Source organism: Balaenoptera physalus (assembly GCF_965194825.1).
Source record: "Balaenoptera physalus genome assembly, chromosome: 9".
NCBI lineage: Eukaryota > Metazoa > Chordata > Mammalia > Artiodactyla > Balaenopteridae > Balaenoptera > Balaenoptera physalus.
The window spans coordinates 2,488,474-2,511,401 of NC_138888.1; the positions used below are offsets into that span (position 1 = coordinate 2,488,474).

Genomic DNA, 22,928 nt, shown 5'->3' on the forward strand with positions numbered 1-22,928 from the left:
TGGCAATGCAAGGGGGAGGGGGCGAAGCAGGGAATCCAATCCGAGGCTGCGAGGGGAGCGCTCACTCCGCCAAAGTCGCAGCACGGAGTCTGAAGCTGCAGCTCTGCCTCCTGCGTCCCCCGCCCAGCCCGAGCGAGCGGGACGCAGCCGCAGCCCCTGGCGCAGCCCCAGGGGCGGCGGGGGGCGGGGGAGGCCGCGCCAGCCGGGCAGCCGTGTTGAAGCCCCACGGCCCCCTTCGCACACCCAGGACCCCAGGGCCCCGCCGGCGCCCGCGGTCGTCCCAGCCTGACTTCACCCTCAGCAGCCCCCTTCCTGCCAGCAGCGCCGGCCTCTGCCGCGGGCTCTGACGTCCTGTCTGGCCATCTCTGTGCTGTTTGGGGCCTCTGGTTATCTTCTTTCTCACTCTCGATACTTGATCAGAGGGAAAGTTTTCAAAGATGCCGATTGCACAGTTGCTGGAGCTATGGAAAAAGATAGAGGTGGAACCCATGGAAATAGAGGTGAGTAAGGGCGAGAAAAGAGTGTCCTTTTCCACAGTATCCTGAAAAACCCTGACTCTGCGGCCGGCGGACGGTCTGTTTACCGTAATGAATTCATGTTTATTGAGTGGCTGTTACGTGACCGAGGCTGGGATTTTTAACGAGCATAGATGTGTATGTGTGTACACACATATGAACAGTACATATCTGTGTGTACACGCACCCACACAAGGCGTCGTGTGTGGTGTAACTATATGAATGAAAATGAATGAATTGAAGAAAAAAAAAGAGGTTGCTCTTAAGCCAAACTTCAGGGTGCTTCTTAGAGTCTGTGTTTGCCTTAAAGGAGTCACAGGCTTCCAAACTAATCTGCATCAGTGTGAGTTCCTTCAACAAGTGGCTTTAAATGATAAGACCTCCCCAATTGCTGCAGTGCAGGATAAAACCAGAAGGGAAAACCAATGATGAATTCTTGTTTAAGAAACAAGGCGTAAAGATTATGCAGCCTTAATAGGGTGTATGTTTGAATGAAGAGGAGCGATTGAAGATGAAAATATAATGAAATGAATGTGTCAAGGCTGGCTGGCCTGTGGGGAGCACGTACGACACCGCTTAAACATTTTGTCCCCCAGGGACACGGAGCTCTCCTTTCATGGATTTTGATTTGTTTAATTTGAATCAGAAACAATCAACGTATATTTTTCCTAGAAGAGAAAGTTCCCCGAAGTTATTAAACCTATTAAATTGATATGCCTGTGCTGTGTTTATAGCAACTCAAATCACATTTGTAAATGGCAGATTTTAATAACTGACTACCTCTTTGCAAAATCCAACCTTTAACTTTTGCCTTATCTCCTGTATCCGGCATTATAAGTTCAATTCTTACTATTTTAAATGTTACTTATTTTTATATATACGTTCTATATACTGAGACAGTCACAGAATTTTAAAGAGGGGGAGAGATTCTGTTTTAGAAGAGAAGTTGTTAATATTTTATATTTAATACTTTTTCGGAAGCCCGACTAACTTATTCATGCTTGGAACATATATTTTGGTCAAAGGAGATTGTCAGGCATAGCACAGATATTAAGCCTGGTTTTTAGATGGAACAACACAGATGTTTTGCCTTTGAGAAGCACCTAAGTGGAAGGAAATGACAGCACGGCTCTCCAGGGCTATTGATTCCTCTCTGCACACGATGTTATTCTTGGTGGTGACGGCAGTGCCTGAGAAAGAGCCTCTCACTTACAAAGGTTGCCAAGTCAAGTTTATTTTTTTCTTTTGAGAAAGATTGGGTTTTTAAAAAGTTGAATTAGTGATGGGCCAGAAGTCCCACCCTTATTTCCTGATGCTTTCCGAACCCCTCCTGGTTATCTGCACTTGCTGGTGGTGGTAGAGGCCCAGCTGTCAGCTCCTCCACAGCCAGGCCCCGTGAAGGAAGCCCTTCTGTAGGGGGGAGGATTTGGCCCTGGGCTTAGAAAAAAGGACGGGAGTGAGGAATGAAGGAGGCTTGGAGAATGTCTCCTGGGACTCTGGACTCTACGTCGTGACCACTGACCCAGGCTCTGAGGAGCAGCGTGTGCTTTAAATATTTCCAAAATGATTGAAAGTGGACCAGCAATAAATATACTCACGTTATTAAAAAATTATATCATGATCCTAGAAAGACCTTGCAAATTGGAAGAATCTGAAACAGAGCTGGCTGAGAGACTGCACTGCCTTGCCACCCCATTGGGAGGGCAAATTTATAAGTTTTTGAGGTTGATGTGTATGCAAAAACAAATAATAAAAATTCCATAGATTAAATGGTCCTGAAGCAAAAGAAATTTTCTTCAGGCTTCCTGGGTGAATGTTTTAGGATAGTATATCCTATGCAGTGTGTTAAGATAGAGCATTTAATCCCTGTTTATTTGGAACCCAGAAATTAGAGCTCTTTCTACAGAAAGAGTAAACCTGAACTGTTAACCCTGAGATATTTCAAGTTCTCAGGAAAATATGAAATCTCTTTATTTTGGAGCTCAGAGGCTGATTTTATTTTCCAGTTTTGCCCATGTTTTGTGTTGTGTGATGTTAAAATAGCTCACATATCAGGAAATTGGGCAAAACTAGATGGAGTACATTTGGCCTCTGAACTCCAAGTTAAATGTCATAAAATCCTTGCATAAAAAGCATGTGTGCTTTTTATGAGAAAGTCTGCTACGTGATGTTAGTGCTTACATTATTTGCTCTTACACGCATTTAACATGCCCGATTACTGGTTTTCCAGGGGTAGCAATCAACGCTCTTGGACTCTAGGTTTTTCCTAGCAATCAACGCTCTTGGATTCTAGGTTTTTCCTGCCTTTATGAGTTGCTTCCCCTCTAATTTCATTTCTCATCTGCAGTGAGAGGGAACTGAACTAGGTTGGATTTGAGGGGCAGTGGACTGTATCCTTATATACTGTATCCTTATAAAAATCATTTCTGCTTCAGCACACAGACCAGGGGAAATTCATTTATTGATTGTCTAGGAAAAGCATTTATGGTTTATGAATTGTTTTGAGGTATTTTGGAAGGCGTATTTTACCCACGAACGAGGCATGTTGAGAAGGAAACGTATGCTAATTAAAAACTGGGACCTCCATAAAATCCCGGAAGGAGCTGGCATCAAAAAGAAGCATGCAGTGTTGTGTGAATGGTGTTTCAGCGAGTTAAATGCACGTCTCCAAAGCAGGACTTTTCAGTCACTGCCTTCAGCGGGGGCACAGCACCCAGGGCGTGCTCTGGGGAGAGGTGAGGACGCCGGAGGTGTCGTGAGGAAGGCAGTGCGGGAACCAGCCCACAAGGGCCGGCCGGCCCGTTTTGTTTATGTTCCTTCAGAGGAGTGAGCATGATTTCTCCTTCGGGGATGTCATCACGCATTAGAGAAAGGAGAAGCCCCATTTTTAAACGGTGCAGATCAAACAGGACTCCCTGAAGTTCACAGTGTAGCTTGTACAGCGACGATTGTCTCACAGCTCCTGGGCTAGAAATGAAACTAGGAGAGGTGATGACAACATCCAACTCTTGAGTGTCCACCGCTCGCTCAGCAGAGCCAGTGCTAAGTGCTGTGAGGTCTTATTTCCCTGAATCCTGTCCGTGTCTCTAGGCGGTAGATATTCTTATGGTCCTGATTTTATATATGGGGAAAGTGAGGTGTGGGGTAAGCAATATTGCCTAAAGTCATTAAGTGGTAAGCAGAGGTCAGACCCAGACCCTCCTGTTCAAGCCTTACCCAGCAGAGACACAACGCTTTATGTTTCTATGAGCTGGAGACTTGACTCTCTCTGATTTAATTCATTCTCTGAGCTTTGGCCTGAGATTGTGAATTTGTTCCACTCAAACAACTCCCCTGTAACCTGTTTCTGTCCTGACAGCTTGAGTCTTTCAGGGTCATGTAACTCTACAGCCCACCCTCACCTTGCTGGTCAGGGCTTTATATAAACCACCTGCTTCTCCTTGCAATTGTGGTATAAGCCACACACATTTGGCTGATCTAGTAATTTGTAATCATGGACATAAACACTCACTGCCTTATTTGCCTCCTCTTATATAAAGGACCTGTCTCTGGCATGAAGCATCATAGGGTTTCAAATAAATTCTAGTGGAAAGGGAACTTGATGCCATTCCCATGTCCTACTATCCTAATACTGAGTATCTAGTTGGCCCTTTGCATTCATTACCTGTGTGATGCAGTTTACAAGAATGTCGGCATGCTAACCGCATTTAATATGTATCTTTTGTTGTCAGGCCACCGAGGAGGATCTGGACCTGGACGCAGAGCCCACCGTAGAAGACGCTGTGGAAGAAGTAACTCTCTATATTTTATTATTTGGGGGAGGAAGGTGGGGTAGAGGGAGGAAGTGGAAGATTGAAATTAATAGCCCCCAAGTGGTTATTTGAGTGAAATACGTGTATATATACATAATACGCACAAACACGCGTGCACACGGATAGGTTGCATGCATATTATAGTCAACAGTTTCCCTCAAAAGGGATACTTAGAACATAGGAGGAAAAATTACCAACCAAAGTAAGATTCAGAGTCTTCCGGTGTGGACTTGTCAAAGGGGAAAAGGCAGGTCGCTGTCAATTAAGGCAAGCATGGAGAAGAGCCAGTCGGGCGTAGAGAAGTGATGACTCGTTTTACCTGCCGGAGGCTGGGTCATGCAGCCTCTTAGAATGTTTGGCGACCTACAGTCGGAGCCCTGGGTGGAGGTGCGCTCCCTTTGCGAGGAAGCCGCCCCTGCAGTGGTGGCAGGAGGAGGAGAGGGGTGGCCGGCGGAGGGCTGAGCGGGTCTGGAAAAGGAGCGATGGGTGTTGCTGGGAGGGTGGTGTCCTGAGGTGGACGTGGGATGGAACAAAGCGCATCGGCATCGCCGACTGCCTGGTCCTACACTTCCCGCCCGGGCGGCAGGGCCCTGATGGGCTCTCGCGGAGGGAAGGGTCCAGGCGGCATCGGGTCGGGGGGGGAAACCGTGACCGACGAGCGCTCTCTGAGGGCCCCTCAGACATTCAAGAGCTGCATCCAAGGTAGAATGACGCTGTAGTGAAGGAATTCTGTTTAAGCAGACGTATTTCCACCCCTCAGCAGCTGGAGCCGTGGAAAGTCGACAAGGCAATTAAATGGAGGCCTCGGCTGCCCACGCCGCTCAGCCCTGTGCCCCTCGGAACCGTAACGGTTGTAAAGTTGTGCAACTCTGTGGCCTTTTAAAAATGGCTGGCGAGGGAGGTCTGGTGGGCTGGGAGGGGCAGATCCGTGGACACTGCTGGCTTTGCGAACGGTCTGCTGGGATGCTGAAAAAGCGTGTCACTTCCATCCAGACGCGTCCACACCGCACACGTTTTAAGCCCAGTGCCCCTGGATCTTATGATCACGTGACATACTATGTGGGTTAAATAAAGAAGAAGAGCAAGAAGCTGCCTCATCCTTAGCTGGCTGCTTTCCTTCCGTGCTTTTGTCACTGATCCGGGAGCGTGGAGCCCAGCTGCGCTCCAGGCTTTGCAGTCACCTTCCTGCGTTCGTGAAGACAACGTTTGGCTGGTAGGTGTAGCCCTGCTTTTGCCAGTTCCACAGAGGTCAAAGGGTAAATAGACAGGTGAGCCCCTGGCTTTTTTGAAGAGATGGATATTCAACTGCATACCTGCCCAGGGGCAGGGGCAAGTAAGGAAGGAACGCCCCCCTGCAAATGAGCAAGGCCCCAGGCCAGGGTCTCCGAGGATCCAAGCCACACTGCACCTGCCTCTGGTGTTTGTGGGGACTCTGGTTTCCGGGGAACCTTCGGCGTATCTCTTGCATACAGACTGCTGAGGTCCTTTAGCTGTCAGCTGCAAGAGGCAGGCTCCGTGGTGCTCATGGTGGTAATCAAACTGGCGACACGATTGCCTGTGTACCGGGACCCCCTCGACATGCTTAGTAACTAACAGAGTCTGTTACTTCATTGACTGCAGTGATTTCCTGAGACCTCCTGGTCTCAAGTCATCTGATCCCTAACACTTTTGATGGGAAGGTAGGTGTTAATTTACCGCAGGAAGGCAGTCAAATCAGCGGACCCCCTTGAAGTTATTTTTGACAACAGAACACGAGATAGAGGCAGTGATTACAGTTTCCCCATGTCACCTAGTCCGGATGACAGAATGTCAGTATGTCTTTGGCTCCTAATGAATGCAGAGTATCTTAGGAGTATTTTACAGGACACAGCGTTGATGTGTAGGTGCATTCGTAGAGTTTGTGGGAAAACTGAAAGACACGGGGTGTCCAGCTGTTGGCGGCTGCTTCTGACAGATGACGCTGAAAGCTCTGCTGCAGGTTTCAGCCCAGCAGCGGGTGAATGTCACCCGCGGGTTCCGAGCGGTTGTCTAAATTTTACTGGGGCCAGATTTCCCCTGTACGTCCCCCTTAGCCTTCAGAGTGGCGCTCTGCAAGGCATCTATAGCTGAAGGATTTGTGGCTCAGATCAATGAAATCACATGGCAACTGAACTGGGCGTGAAAGGCTTCACTCACACCTTTTGCCAGTCTGAACGTGTACGATGACCTAAAAGTCTTATTTAGGGAAAAATATCATTCCCCTCAGCAACAGTGTGTTCATTCATTCAGTCGATCAGGAATATTTATTGGTAGCCTGTGGGCAAAGCCTCGTGCTTGGTGTGGAAGTATGAACAGATGAACAGGGGTGACTGTGATGATTCCAGCCTTGTAGCACCTTTAACTGATATGGCTTCTTGCGTGTGCAGTGTTCTTCACGTACACGTGTGTGTGTATATTAATACATATATATATATATATAAAGTATAGGACACATTTGGGATATTTTATGCATAAGTATCTCCACGTGTGACCCTTGTCCACTTGTATCTCATGCCACAGCTCCGTCCAACCTCTGAAAAAAGAGCTCTGGTGAAGGTCAAGACTAAAGATTGAAAATAAGACAGGAGTCGGTGTCAGAAGCTGCGTGTTCCTGCCACTTACCTTTTCCTCACCTCTGCGGAGGGAAAGGCTTCCTCTCTCGGAGAGTCCGTGTCGTGCAGGGATTTGTGTCATAAATTCACAGGGGGGTGACTCAGCATGATTTCACTTGACCCGTCAGAGGCCATCACCCTTTATACTCTGGGAAACAAAACAAAACAAAACAGCCTCAGCAGATCCCATTAGGAAATATTCCCTCAGCTGCTTGTTTGCGGGGTTCCTGGAAGGGGCCAGGCAGAGAGAACAAGTCTGAAGCTCCTGCTCTGTGGGGCCTTGTGGTCCTGTTTCCCTGCTCCTTTTGGCAGGTGGTGCGTAGCCAAGCCAGTGGAGATGCTGGGAAATTAGGACACCGAACAGAGTTCAAGTTTAACGCAGAAGCACCTGCCTCGGTGGGCTGGGACACTGCGGTGCAGAGTGGAGGCCTCTGGAAGGTTAGTCCAGGGGTGACCGCAGCCTCCCGACCCTGCGCACAAGAGCCCCGTCGTTGATCTTGAAGGTGGGGGCGGGGTGCCGTGTGGAGGGGGAGAGCAAGCCCAGGGGAGCGCGCGGCCCGTGGCTCCGGGCCGCTTCCACGTTGCAGAGGTGGGGGTGCTGAGCCCCTTAGTACCGATCAGCAGCAGCTCCCGCATCCTTGCTCCATCCTTCAACCTTCCGTCTCCAGGCATTTCAGACACATAGGGGATTTTTAGGCGAGTTTCTGATTTCACAGAACAACCTGTGGAAAACATTAGAACTTGTTGCATGTATTTTCTAAAGTGCTTAGATTTCAGGAGTCTGTTTATTAACAAAGACCATTTTCTTGTCTGGTCAACCTTAGAGACCAGGTCCAGAGAAGCTGTTTCCAACATTATCGTGGTTTCACCTTATTTCCTCGTGACTCCTGGGGTGTTTCCCTCTCCTCCTAAAATTCTACCCTTGGTTTTCATAGCAGAAATTCTGGCATCTCGGAGGCAGAACGGAGCGGGGGTGGGGTGGCAGTCCTGCTGCCAGCCATCGGTTGGCAGGAGAGCGCTGTCGGCGGTGGGGGGGGGGTTGGCACAGAGACCTGCCCCCGAGGGTGTGGAAGAGGGAGGCGGATGCAGCTCTCGGGGCCGAGTGAGGATGCGTGAAGATGGAGTGCCGGCTGCCCGGCCCCTGCCCTCTTCTCAGGGGTCAGGGGACGAGTGGGCAGTTCCTCGGGCAGGTGTGCTGTGACTCCCAAGCGTCTGTCAGCGTGACCTCCTTCAATGGCCAGCCGCCTGACTTCCGAGCAGCTGCAGCTTGGACGTCTGCGGTTCTCTGCTGGGGAAGAGGGCCGAGGAGCAGGACAGGGACGAGATTTGGGGGGGCTCTTTAAGCTTGAAGGAGAGAATAGCCCAAGAGTGTTTTCAAAGCCCTTTGGCCTGAGTCATGGTAACAGCAGGCTCTTGCCCAGGTCAGGACTGAGCCGCCTGCACCCAGGTCACCTGTAGATGCCAACAGATTGCCTCTTACCTGTCCTGCCCCAGCAATCTAGACAGTTTCATTGCTCCTTAAAAAAAAGAAAGACGGAAAAAACAATCCAAACTGGATTGCATAGAAATGAGACAAGAAGAGTAATGAAACCTCAGAACTAATTAAGCAATTACAAGCAGTGCAATTACAGCTTAAGAAGATAGTTGGGAGTTTGAAAAGAGATGGATAGATGATCTTCCCAGCCTGCTTATTACCTGCCGTCAGTGTGCCTTCACAGCACCCACCTGTCTCTGGGGGCTGGGGTCGGCAAACGCACGTCGACTATGTCGCTGTTTACATGAGCGTTCCGTGTTGTTTTCTGCCCAGCAAAAGGCAGGCGTCCCCGTAATCCTCACGGAAAGTCTAGAGACGAGCAGTGTCAACACAGAGCATTGTGGAGAAAGGCTAATGCAACTGGGCCACTGGGATTCCCGTGGGCGTTTCAATGCCCTGCACGGCCGTAACCGGAACGTTGGCTTCACCAAACGTTAGCACTTACGGGGGCAGACACGAAGGGAGAGGCACGATTTGGGGCTGAAAATCGGTACAGCGTATCTGATGTGTCAGTGGTGGTTATTTGCAAGAAGCAGCACGAGCCAAGAAGTCTGGCTCTATCATCAGGAGACATCGGTCCTTTCGGTTATCACGTCATCTCTTAAGTGTCCGCCGTAACCACTGTTGGAAGCAGGAAGCCGGCTTGCAGCTATTTTCGGTGTCTGCGACCCTGGTCTTTCTGCTTCTGTAGCCAAGTCAGCAGGAGCACGTTTCCGAGCGCTTTCTCTCTGAGCATAAAAGGACTACTCCGTGCTAACAGCAACCTTCTCTAGACCCTGGGCACCCGTGTGGGACGCTGTCTGCTGCCTGAGGACAGCGCGGGAGGAGGCAACGCCGCCCCATCTCTGGGCGAGCAGAGCGAATTGCTCACAGCTCACTGGGTACCAGCTGTCGCCCGTGTGAACAAGCCAGCGGCCTGCGTCTTCCTGACAGCCCTGGGGGGCGGGGCTTTCCCTGCCAGCACGGTGGCTTCACGGGTGGTCTCGCCGGGAAGAGGTGCCCACCCTGTCACGGCCAAGAGCAACCTCCTGTGTTGAGATGGTTGCCAAATCATGAAGCAGAAGCGCTAGTCAAAGCTGCCCTTTCCCTGCAATTTAGTGCATAGCAGTGGCTGGGAGGAAGGCCTGGGATCAAGTTTGGGTGTCTTTTAGGGCCTTCTGCGTTTGCACCCTCATAGGAATGACCATGCACCTCTGCCTGCAGAGATGCTTTGTACGAACCCTGCTTTTAATGTATCTGATTTATATCCTCTTCCATCTTCCCAGACTCGGAGACCTGGAAGGGGGAGGTCTGTTACTCTCCCTATTTTTCAGGTGGTGAAATTGAGGCGTCAAAAATGATGTAATTTGCTAATTATAGCAGAGAACCAACGAAAAGGGGACTTCAAAGCAAAGCTTTTTCTACTGACTTATTTTCTCTTCCTAAAATCTCTGATTGCCCTCAAGATACCTGACGTTAGGTGGTGGATTGTTGGCTAATGGAATCAGGGCCTGGGGTCAAAGGCTATGCTCTGTCCTCTCCTCTGGGTTTAAAACAACATTACAGGTGCCTCGGGGACCCTGCCCCGTGCCCCCGGGGGCTCAGATGCAGCGTTGCTGTAGCCCCGTCTGTTTCCAGTGGCCGCGTGGAGCCCACCGACCCCGCGGTGCCGCTCTGCTTCTCTCCCCTTCGCTCTTTTCAAAATTCTCTCTCCTTCTCCCTTCAAATTGGGAAAATAGACAACTTGATCTTCTTTTATGTGTATGAAAAACAGGGGAGCTTGAGCTGGAGGTGCTGTTGAAAGATTACACACCCCACCCCTGCTGTTTTGGCCGGTGTCTTTGTCATGGGTGGGATACATTATTGACTTACTAGAATCACAAAAGTTTCTTAGACTTTATTAACATCAAATGGATCATTTGAATAATTATGGTAAGAGAGGATATATATATATATAGAGAGAGAGAGAGAGAGAAAGAGAGAGAGAGGGGATTTTTCTCCATAATAATGCTGTACATGTGTGGGTAAGATTCAAAGTATGAGATAGAAAATTGTGTAGTTTCTTACCCTTCAGATATTTTGAAGTAATAAGAAGTAAAACAACCCCCCAAAACCCTTGCTCTTGTAACACAGATGCAGCTGGGAGCTGGGCGTGGAGACACAGACTCTGCAATTTATGTGAGTCATAAAAATCTCTAGGGAATCATTCAAACAGTTTTTTCCGCGATGTGGCACCAAAACAGCCCACAGTGCCAAGTGCACACTGAGCGAGTGCCTGGCTCGTTGCAGCAGGCCCCTCCCCGACTGCTCCCTTCTCCGGGCACCTTTGGGGGCACCACCGGGGGGGGGGGGCCGGCTCCTCCATCCCTAAGTCAGTTCTCACCTTCCGTCTCAGGTAGAATGAACGGAGCAACCGCATGTAACATGTACGGAGAAGACAAAAGAAGGATTCCAAGTCCCGATTTGAGGACTCAGACACATAAGTGCCTGTTTTTAAATAAAGGATAAACGCACCGAGAGGGAGATTCGTGTCATCCTTCCCCAGGTGTATCCCGGTGGGTGTGGCAGGTCGCCTTGGGCCTCACGGCCCGCAGCTGTACATCTGGCTCAGGCCAGTTCTCCCTCCCCCGCCCCCGTCCTTCCTCTGCCGCCTCTTCTTAATTCTTTCAGCAAATGTCTACTGAGTGATGGGCTTCTGCGACTCAGTGATTCAGATAAATGAGGCCAGCTAGAGTCTCCGCACCACGCACCTTACATCTTAGTGTTCTTGCAAGTAAACAACTAACTAGTAAGATCATTCCGTGTAGCAGTGAGGGCTATGGAGGGAGAAAGCAGGGAAACCGAGAGTGATTTGGGCTGGGGCCGGATTAGCAGAGCAGTGGTTAGGGAAGGCCTCACCCAGCAGGTGGAGTTTAGGTTGGGACTTAAACGATGGAAGAGACCAACCCCCCAAACCTGGGGGAAGATGGTTCAAGGCAGAGGGAGCCTCAGGGCAGCTGGGGGGGGAACAGAGCAGCCCCTGCCTGCAGCAGGCCCAGGCTGGCGGGAGCTGAGGGAAGAGACGAAGGCCCTGTGAAGGGATGCGGAGACCCAGCAGGTCTTCGGATTTTATTCTGATTTTTCTGGGAAGCCACTGGCGACTCCTGGGCAGGAAAATGGTGTGATCGCGTAGATTTTCTTAAAGCACAGTCACTCTGGTTGTTGGGTGAGGAAGCAGGGAGTTCGTGGGGAAAGAGTGAAGGCAGGGAGACCGGTTAGGAGGCTGCCGCAGGGTCCCGGCGAGGGGCGGTGGTGTCGGGTGCCGAGTCCCGAGGTGTCGCCGCGTTGCTGCTGGGCCTCTTCTGGCTGCGATACTGGATCCCTTCCTGGGCTGCAGAAGGAAGTTCCACGGACGGGGCAGCTTAGACAACAGCAGTCCGTTCCCTTGCTGTTCTGGAGGCTGGAGGTCAGATCAGGGTGTCAGCAGGTTGGTTCCTTCCGAGGCCGTGAGGGCGAATTCGCCCCAGGCCTCTGCCCCGGGCCTCTGTGGCTGCCGCGGTCCTTGGGCTCCTTGACGTGTGGACACATCAGGGGTCTCTGCCTCTGTCTTCCCGTGGCCTCTCCCTGTGTGGTTCACCTGGCCGTGTTCTGATGAGGACACCGGTCGTATCACAGCAGGCCCCACCCTGATGACTCTCCTCCTAACTGATTACATCCGCAGAGACCCTGTTTCCAAATGAGGGCACATTCTGAGGCGCTGGGGCTTCGGGCTTTGACAGATCTTCTGGGGACAGAGTTCAACCCATAACAAATATGACACTTGGGACACTCAGTTTGGTTGGTCTCCTGGGTCCAGGTCTCAAAAGTCTTGGCCAGAGACCCTGCTTTTCCGGGCGTGAAGTAAACCCGTGAGTGTCCACGGACGGGGTTTCTGCGGCCCCCTCTGACTCTCCCGCCCCCGCCGGGCCGTGTGCCGAGTCCCCGTCTGCTGCGCTCTGCCCGGCGCACGCTTTCACGCAGCAGAGGCTGGGTCACGTCTGAGGCTTGTCCAAGGGCACCGGAGCACAGGCGGGCACCCGAGACTTGGGCCACCCCGAGCTCCCGGTGCTGGGGGCGCCCAGTTTGGGACCAGAGAACACTTGGCGGTGGTTGTGCATGAGACCCCTGTCCTCTACCTGCACGACCCCTACCCTGGCCAGTCCTTGCCCCGTTTAGAGGGTAGTCAGCTGGCTGTCACACTGACACCGGTGAAAGGGAGGAGCACGACACAGGTCCCATCACTGTGCCGTGGACACCCTCTCGCCTTTTCTCAGCCAGGGAGCCCGACGAGCGGGTCCTTTTCTGACCCGGCCGCCGTGTGTCTCTGGGGGCCCAGGTGCAGTCCCCGCGTTGTCCTCTTACACACCTGTAGGAGCTGCAGCCTCACACCTTTTCATTTCTGTTTTCTTGCTCTGCAGTTAGGTTCCATTCTTGTCCCGTCACCTTTCTTCCTGTAACCTTGAAAGGCTGTGTCTTCTGCAGCTTTCCTGACACCTGACTCGCTTGTCTTCTGCCCTCGGTGGCTGGGAGTCCTGACTTGAGACCCCTGCCTCGCAGTGGCCACTGCAGAAATTAGAACACGTGTGCGGTTCCGTGTCCGGAGCGCTGCCGATGAAACTGATGAGGAGGTGACGTCCCGTCCCTTAGCGTTACTGTTGGCTTTTGGTGGCACTTTGGAAGCCACCCCCCACCACCATTTGCCCAGCCCTGGCACAGGCTGTGCCAGGCAAGCTTCCTGTGGTTTTCGGGCCTGGGCTGCCCCACAGAGGGTCAGCTGGGCCCAGGCTGAGAGGAGGGGTGAGGGGGAGGAAGCCATCCAGCTCCCCAGAGGTGCGGACCCTCTGTGGGCGTCGGGTCCTGTTTGCCGAGCTCAAGAACCCCCTGCAGATGTTGACGAAGCTGCACGTCTGCATCAGTGGGCCTCGGTGTGCCTGAGAGTCTGCATTTCTAATTGGCTTCCTTCCCAGGGATGAGGCTCTTCTGGGCCTCGGACCACACTCTGAATTCTAATGGTGACACCAGACCCTCAGAACAAGGGCACGGTACTCAGAGAAGGCACTTCTAGGAGCAAAGAAGCCGCCTGGGGCAATCGGCGAGAACACTATCTGTCATTGGCTTTCAAGTCCTTTTTTCTCCAAGCAAGTGGCATTGTGGCATCTACTTTTTTGTTGTTGTTGTTAGTGTCTACTTTTATTGCTATGTCACAGATATTTTGCTAAATATATGACTAATACTAATTTTATTCAGTGGTTCAGCTGATGATCTCCTGGGGAGGTAGGTTTTTGTCCTTCTCTATTTTAATTATTACCAGTTTTAAACAACACAAACTGGGACTTCCCTGGAGGCGCAGTGGTTAAGAATCTGCCTGCCAATGCAGGGGACACGGGTTCGAGCCCTGGTCCAGGAAGATCCCACACGCCACGGAGCAACTAAGCCCGTGCGCCACAACTACTGAGCCTGTGCTCTAGAGCCCGCGAGCCACACCTACTGAGCCCGCGAGCCACAACTACTGAGCCCACAAGCCACAACTACTGAAGCCCGCGTGCCTACAGCCCATGCTCCGCAACAAGAGAAGCCACCACAATGAGAAGCCCGTGCACTGCAACGAAGAGTAGCCCCCGCTCGCCGCAACTAGAGAAAGCCTGCACACAGCAACGAAGACACAATGCAGCCAAAAATAAATTAAAAAAAAAAATTATTAAAAAAACAACAACAACACAAACTTTTAATCTCACAGTTCTGGAGCGCAGACATCCACCGTCACTTACATGGGGCCGTAATCAACCTGCTGGCAGACATGTGTTCCTTGTGGAAACTGCGGGGAGAATCCGTTTCCATGTCTCCTCCCACTTCTCAGGCGCCCACACTTCTTGGCTGGTGGCTCTTCCTCTATCTGCAGAGCCACGAGCCAAGCACCGTCTCTCCTCTCTGACTCCTGCTTCCTCGCTCTGACTGTGACCTTCTGCCTCCCTCTTATAAGGACACTTGTGTTACACTGGGATGGCATTCTTTTTTTTTTTTTTTTTTTAAGTTAAGTAATTAATTAATTAATTTTTGGCTGTGTTGGGTCTTCGTTTCTGTGCGAGGGCTTTCTCTAGCTGCGGCGAGCGGGGACCACTCTTCATCGCGGTGCGCGGGCCTCTCACTATCACGGCCTCTCTTGTTGCGGAGCACAGGCTCCAGACGCGCAGGCTCAGTAGTTGTGGCTCACGGGCCCAGTTGCTCCGCGGCATGTGGGATCTTCCCAGACCAGGGCTCGAACCCGTGTCCCCTGCATTGGCAGGCAGACTCTCAACCACTGCGCCACCAGGGAAGCCCCTGGCATTTGTTTTTAAACTGGTAAACTCAAAAGTCTCCGTTCTAAGATGAGAAGTAAGACAGTTTAGTTTACATTTAGAAAATAAATGTAAAGTAACTAAACTCTCAGATATTGGTGTATTTCCCCATTCCTCCTTACTCCATCTTCTTTTATTTTCTTAAAAGTTACTCTAGGAATAGTAAACATTTATCCACTTATTTATCTAAGAAATATTTCTTCAGCATCTATCCTGTAAAAGGCAATTTAGAAGACCCGGTGATGAATGACACACGTCCACTGGTTTCAGGGAGTTTGTTGTGTAGGAGAAGTGATAACTATGGTACAAAGTATACAGTGATAAATTCATAAAATGATGCAGAAAGGTACTTTATTTTATTTGTTTATTTTTTTTAATATCTTTACTGGAGTATAATTGCTTTACAATGGTGTCTTAGTTTCTGCTTTATAACAGGGTAAATCAGCTATATGTATACCTATATCCCCATATCTCCCCCCTCTTGCGTCTCCCTCCCTCCCACCCTCCCTATCTCACCCCTCTAGGTGGTCACAAAGCACCGAGCTGATCTCCCTGTGCTATGCGGCTGCTTCCCACTAGCTATCTATTTTACATTTGGTAGTGTATATATGTCCAGGCCACTCTCTCACTTCGTCCCAGCATACCCTTCCCCCTCCCCGTGTCCTCAAGTCTGTTCTCTATGTCTGCGCCTTTATTCCTGTCCTGCCCTTAGGTTCTTCAGAACCAATTTTTTTTTTTTTGATTCCATGTATATGTGTTAGCGTACGGTATTTGTTTTTCTCTTTCTGACTTACTTCACTCTGTATGACAGTCTCTAGGTCCATCCACCTCACTACAAATAACTCAATTTTGTTTCTTTTTATGGCTGAGTAATATTCCATTGTATATATGTGCCACATCTTCTTTATCCATTCATCTGTCGATGGACATTTAGGTTGCTTCCATGTCCTGGCTATTGTAAATAGAGCTGCAATGAGCATTTTGGTACATGACTCTTTTTGAATTATGGTTTTCTCAGGGCATATGCCCAGTAGTGGGATTGCTGGGTCGTATGGTAGTTCTATTTTTAGTTTTTTAAGGAACCTCCATACTGTTCTCCATAGTGACTGTCTCAATGTACATTCCCACCAGCAGTGAAAGAGGGTTCCCTTTTCTCCACACCCTCTCCGGCATTTATTGTTTGTAGATTTTTTGATGATGGCCATTCTGACCAGTGTGAGGTGATACCTCATTGTAGTTTTGATTTGCACTTCTCTAATGATTAGTGATGTTGAGCATTCTTTCATGTGTTTGTTGGCCATCTGTATATCTTTGGAGAAATGTCTATTTAGGTCTTCTGCCCATTTTTGGATTGGGTTGTTTGTGTTTTGATATTGAGCTGCTTGTATATTTTGGAGATTAATCCTTTGTCAGTTGCTTCGTTTGCAAATTTTTTCTCCCATTCTGAGGGTTGTCTTTTCGTCTTGTTTATGGTTTCCTTTGTTGTGCAAAAGCTTTCAAGTTTCATTAGGTCCCATTTGTTTATTTTTGTTTTTATTTCCATTTCTCTAGGATGTGGGTCAAAAAGGATCTTGCTGTGATTTATGTCAAAGAGTATTCTGCCTATGTTCAGAAAGGTACTTTAAACATAACTTCCAAGTTACAGGGAAAAAAGAAGAAAGAAACAAGTGAAAGAACACTGTGACTTAGCACTCAGATCGCTCAGGCTGGTGGTTGTATTAGTTTCTGATTGCTGCTGTAACAAATGACCACAACATTAGTGGCTTAAAACAACATGGATTTATTATCTTGCAGTTCCAGAGCTCAGAAGTCCTAAAATCTAGGTGTTAGCAGGGCTGTGTTCCATTTCCAGAATCCATTTCCTTGCTTTTCTAGCCTCAGAAGGTGCCTGAAGTCCTTGGTTTGTTGCCCCTTTAGCAATGGCATCACTTCTCATTCTCTGATCTGACCTCCAGCTGCCTCCTATGAAGATCCTTGTGATGATGTTAAACCGTTCATATAATCCAGGGTAATCACCCCATCTCAGGGTCCTTAACTTAAACACATCTTCAGAGTCCCCTTTGCTATGGAAGGTCGCACCTCACAGCTCTGGGGCTTACCTTGTGGAGGTCTTTGGGTGCCATTATTCTGCCCACCATGGTGGTACCACCAGTGGGACAGCTGGCCTGGTCTCCTCCCACTTCTGAAACAGAAGGCTAGGGAAGGGCTTCTGTGTGTCTACAGCCATAAGGGACATAACAACAAGATGCAGTGCACACGTCTAGCTTGGGTCCTGATGTGAAGAAACCAACTCTAAAACATATTTCTCGGGACAACTGGATGATTTTGAATGTGGACTAGGTAACATTTTTGTTGAGTTTTTTGGTTAATTTTTTGGTGAATATTTTTTGCTTAAGTATTTTTAGGTGAAGTGTGTAAACCATACGTTTCACTCCTAAATATTTCAATATGCCTCTCTCAAAAGTAAGAATGTTTTCCTGCATAAGCACAATGCCCATCGTGACTGAGAGGTTGATGCTTTCATTCTGCCTTCGCCAAAACCACTGAATTAGGAAGGTCAAAAGCACTTCACTTTATAAGTTAAAAGCTACCCACCCTTCTCTCCATGTCATTTTACTTCCTTGAAAAAAATCAGTTTAGCTAAATTGTACCTCTGTTGGACAGAGCATTGATTTCTAGCTGTTAATGTTAACCGAGAGCATTAGCTGCTGACCTCCTCCTCCTACAAGGCTTTTAAGGATGGGGGTGCCCAGCCCACGACTCAGGCATTCTGTGTCTGCCACGCGGGGATTTGGGGTTTGTGACCTGGAGCCTTTGCCAATGAGTTCTTGCTCATGCAGAGTCAGCGCTGGTTTTGTGTGCCTTGGAAGCAGGAGTAAGAACTAGCTCTTAAGCTAATTGTGGATTAGGACAAATTCTTCTTCTTGACTGTCATTTCTCACATGAAAGCTTTATTTAATTCTGAGGGGGAAAACACTTGGATAGGTTATCGGTAAAATCAAGCAAGCAAACAATTAACAACAAAATGCTCTGGTGTTCTGGTTCTGCTTAGGATGTAGAAAAACATAGAGAACATTGTCAACAATGAGAAAAAACCAGGTAACCTACAAAGTTATAACTTTCCTTGAGCCCATCAGAGAGCAGGGCAACCAGGTGAACTTCACCCTAAAGGATGACAAGCCCCTGCAAGGAGGGCTGGGGCATGATCTGTTTCTCCTGGGCAGAGAACAGGTAGAAGATACGGCCACCATGAAAGTGGGTGAAAAGAAGACAGCCGAGTGTGGGCTCATGCACCAGCCTAGAATCCAGGGACCCCAGGTACGGGATCCCACCCTCCCTCACATGTTCTCTCCGTGGGCCTTCACTGGAGGTATGTGGTGTAAAGTCAGGGCCTGACTTGAGGGAGCCCCTCAGTATGCACAGCACAAACCCCTACCTGGCATGTGATGCAAAAGCCTAAGACACTGGGAGGGCGTAGGACACAAAAAGGATGAAATATAAAAGAAGAAATAAATATGACTTCTAAAAAACTAGATTTCTGTCCTTGAAAAGACACATCAGAAAAATTAAAAGACTGGCCACAGACTAGGAGAAAATATTTTCAAAACATGTAACTGATAAAGGACTTATATCCAGATTACATAAGGAACTCTTAAAACTAGAAATAAGAAGACAAACACCCAGTAAAAACTGGCAAACTATTGGAACAGATATTCTAACAGTGAAGATCTAAGAATGGCAAATGAGTACATGAAAAGATGCTCAACATCCTTAGTCACTTGGGAAAATGCAAAACCACAGTGAGGTACCACCTCAAACATAGTAAAATGAAAAGTCCAACAACATCAAGTTCTTGAAAAGCTGTGGAGCAACTGGAACTCTCGTACACTGTGGGTGGGAATGCAAAATGGTACAGCACTTCAGAACACAGTTGGCAGTTTCTCATAAAGTAAACATACACTTACCATATGAGCCAACGGTTCCGCCCTTAGGTATTTACTCAAGAAAAATAAAATCGAGTACTTATATGTGAACATTTACAGGAGTTTTACTCATAATAACAAAAAGCTGGAACTAGTTCAAATGTCCACCAACTTGTGAATGGATGAACAAATTGTGTCACATCTCTACAAAGGGGCTATTTCTCAGCAAAAAAAAAAAAAAAAAAAGGAAGAACTGAAAAGAACATGCAGCAACGTGGCTGCATCTCAGTTATTATGCCAGTGAGAGAAGCCAGACCCCAAAGACAGTGCACTATAGGATTCCGTTATATAGGGACAGAAATTAAGTTTAATTTTATTTATTATTTATTTATTTATGGCTGTGTTGGGTCTTCGTTTCTGTGCGAGGGCTTTCTCCAGTTGTGGCAAGCGGGGGCCACTCTTCATCGCGGTGCGCGGGCCTCTCATTATCGTGGCCTCTCTTGTTGCGGAGCGCAGGCTCCAGACGCGCAGGCTCAGTAGTTGTGGCTCACGGGCCCAGTTGCTCCGCGGCATGTGGGATCTTCCCAGACCAGGGCTCGAACCCGTGTCCCCTGCATTGGCAGGCAGATTCTCAACCACTGTGCCACCAGGGAAGCCCGGGACAGAAATTAGATCAGTGGATTCCAGAGAATGTGGACTGCAGAAGGGAATTGACCCCAGAGGGACATGAGCGAGATTTTAGGCTGAGGGACATGTTCGATATCTTGATTGTCATGATGGTTACATGACCAGATGAATTTGTCAAAATTCATTGACTTGCACACTTAAAGGAAGTGAATTGTTCTGTAGACAAATTATATTTCAATAAACCTTACTTTAAAAATGTATAAACTCTGGGGAGCTACAGTTTGAAAGATTATGTAATAAAGGAAAAGTCCACACTTGCAGCCATAAACTCCACTCACGAGGCCCTCATCAGTACGGATTGCGGACGGGTGAATCTGTGCTGCTCCTGACTCTTCCCTTTGTTGATTAAGAATGGTCTCTCAGATCACCTGGCTGTGGACCTATTTCATACCTTCTCAGCTGTGTGACCCTCTCTGTGCTTCAGTTTCATCATGAGTGAGTGAGGATAACATTTGTATTCACTTCATGTTTTGAGGATTGAATGAGGCAATACTGTGCAAGTGCTTGGCTAACGGCCTGCGTACAGTAAGCCCTCAGTAAATGTTCATGCTAAGATTATTGACGTTGTCATGGAAGAAAAAGCTTGCATCTTAATTAGGCAAATTAAATTGCTCTTACCTAAGGGAGCATGCTGTTTTCAAATACATTGGCAAGATCTGCTTACAATGAGAGATTTTAATGTGAAAATCATAAAATTCTGCTCTTAAAGGCATCGTGAACAAAGCTTTGGCTGAACAATGCTTTCCCAGAATTTACTTCCTTTAATTATGAGGGCTTGAAAGTAATAAAGGTTCATTTAGAAACTATTATGCATCAGTCATGGTTTTTATTAATTCACGCTGTTTGTTTTTCCACTTAATTCAAATTAATGACAGTGAACATTCAAAGACAAAAGTTTAGTAACGCATCTGTCAATTTTCTGGTTCCTATACATTTTTTAATGTTGAAATGGTGGGACATTTCAATTTTCCTGGCACACTTTTTGAGACTTTCTGAAGTTCAGAAAAAATTTGTTTTCAAGGTGAAACTAGTTTCTCTTGAGTTGACCTAACAGAGGAAACACCAATGTGATTCCCACTTTTCTGCTATTTATTACTTTTAGGAGCTGGTTGTTTCCTGTGTGTTGTGTTACTGTCTCTAGGAGCAGTGGTGGCGGACAAGGGGCAGAATTGCCCAGGGTTCCAGGCCTAGACTCTAGGGCCTGTCAGAACTGGATTCGAACTGAATTCAGATCCTGGCTTGGCTTCTGCAAGTTTGAGTGATTGCAGATAGGCATCAGCAGTCTAGGTTTCTACTCCAGCTCCGCTGGGTGATGCCCCAGCTTCATGCTCAGCGTGTCCAAATCTGCCTCCTTGTGACCCCTCTTCTTCCTGTCTTCTCTAGGCTTGCAAATGCCATCACCACTATTTTCTTCCTGCGTATTCTCTTTCCTTTAATCATTAAAAGTATTCCCAAGTCTCTCTCAAAGCCAAACCAGGAATCGGGTATGCGTCTTATATTCCACCTCTGTTATACGACGCGTCCCACCCATTACTGTGTACACATTTCCTGTCTGTCTGTCCATCTGTCTGTCTGTCTATCCATCCATCCATCTATTATTTATCCATCCATTATCCATCTATGCATTTATCTATTATCTATCTATCCATCCATCCATTATTTATCTATCCATCCACCTATTGTCTGTGTACTGATATCTATTTATCTATTTATCCATCCACCTATTATTTATCTATCCATCCATTATCTATCTATGCATCTATTATCTATCTATCATTTGTGTATCTGTCCATCCATCCATCCATTTATCTGTCTATGTATCAATCTATTATCTACCTACCTATCCATAGGTAATCACATAATTATGTGATTATATGTATGTATGGTGGAATATAATTTGTTTGAAATACTTGCTGTTGACATTGCCATTCTCAGTTTTAGAATTTCTCTGTATAGTCTTTAGCTACTTGACTAGGCACAGGGAAGATGAGAATGAACATTGCAGGGAAAGAAGAAAGAGAATGTGTGTCCTAAGGGAACTCCCGCGGGGAAGGGTGAAACCTCTTCCGTAGGAGGGCCACCCCTGTCAAGAGGTGCAGAGAAGGACAAGAGAGTCAGCTCAAGGGCTTTGTTTTCATTGTGCGTAGAGTTGATCCCTTTTCTTTTGGCAGAGGGAAGGGGAGGTGTGATGGTTGTATAGAAACACGCAAAGAGGTTTAAGGGTAAATTTGAGTGGGAGGGGTATTTATCGCTTCTCCTGGCCGGCCCTAGAGAGTCCACTTGCTTCTTCAGGGAAGCTCTGTGATCACGATCTCCAGGGTCGAGGAAGGTCCTGAGGGAATGATCTCTGACAGGGCCTCTGGTCTCGGCTGCCTGGAACTCAGACTCTGAGATGAACACCTGCCTTCCAGTAAGTTTCACAGGAGTGTTCTCTGGGTCCCCACTTGTGGGGATAAAGGGAAAGATTGGGCAGAGGGAGAGGTTGTACACACATGTGCAGTCACAGCATGGGCTTCACCAATCCTAATAGGAGGGAGGGACCAGGTCATTGCACACCATCCCTGGATGTGGGAAACCCCAGGAACGGGGTGAGATTTGGGTGAAGGGGTTTCTCTGAGCTGAAGGCAATTCCCTGGAAGGTGTTAGTGCCCCCAGCAGCTGGAGGGGTGTGTGCTCCCATCCTGCAGGCGTGGGGTTGGCGATCTGGGGAGCACCTCCCAGTCTGCAGTCAGGCACCTGGTGATTCCATGGTTTCAGGGAGGCCTTTCCTTATACACGTTAACACCCCTACTGCATGGCATGGTCCAGCTCCAAAGACGAGAGAGGATCTGGCCATGCGCATTTAGTGGTCAGGGCTCTAGCGAGATGGAAAGAGTGTGGGAAACGTTTCTAGTGTAGAAGGGAAGGGGAAAGTAGAAAAAATACCGAAAATATCAAATGAAAGATATTAAAATTTGGCGCAGAAGTTAGGATGGAAGCCCATGGGTCTGGGATCCCACCCCAGGCCTGGAGAAGGGAGGTAAGGCAGCAACGCCAACTCCAGACCTGCTTTCAGGATCTAGAACTGAGAGAGCAGGTACTAGGTGGATGAAAAGCACACCTGTGGGAATGCAGACTGGTGTGAACTTACGGAACTGCACCTCTAGGACAACACTCCTTATTTCACTTGCCTTGCAGAAAGATGTCCACGAACTTGGTATATATTATTTCTTGTGCATGTATTGAGAGAGATGCTTCATACTTTGGATCAATGATGTCATTCTTTTGGGGGGATAGTTTTAAAATTGTGGTAAAATACACGTAAGATTTACCATCTTAACCATTTTAAAGTGTACAGTTTAGTGGCGTTAAGTACATTTGCACTGTTGTGCAATCATCACCACCAACCATGCAAGATTTCTTTATTTTGCAAAACTGAAACTCTGTACCCATTAAACAATAACTCTCCATCCCCTCTTCTGTCACTCCCTCCCCGACAAGAAATAGACATTATTT

The 22,928-nt window shown here is 48.2% G+C and overlaps 1 protein-coding gene across 1 annotated transcript in view; it reads left to right on the top strand.

Annotated features, from left to right (window-relative positions):
• Window positions 1-370: 370 nt before the first annotated feature.
• The window catches only part of RPS6KA2 (ribosomal protein S6 kinase A2), a 372,586-nt gene continuing 350,028 nt past the window's right edge, over window positions 371-22,928 (top strand). Inside the window, exons 1-2 of the mRNA XM_082475550.1 lie at window positions 371-500; window positions 4,247-4,306. Coding sequence (XP_082331676.1) covers window positions 438-500; window positions 4,247-4,306 — 123 coding nt within the window. The 5' untranslated portion in view covers window positions 371-437. The remainder of the gene's footprint in view (window positions 501-4,246; window positions 4,307-22,928) is intronic.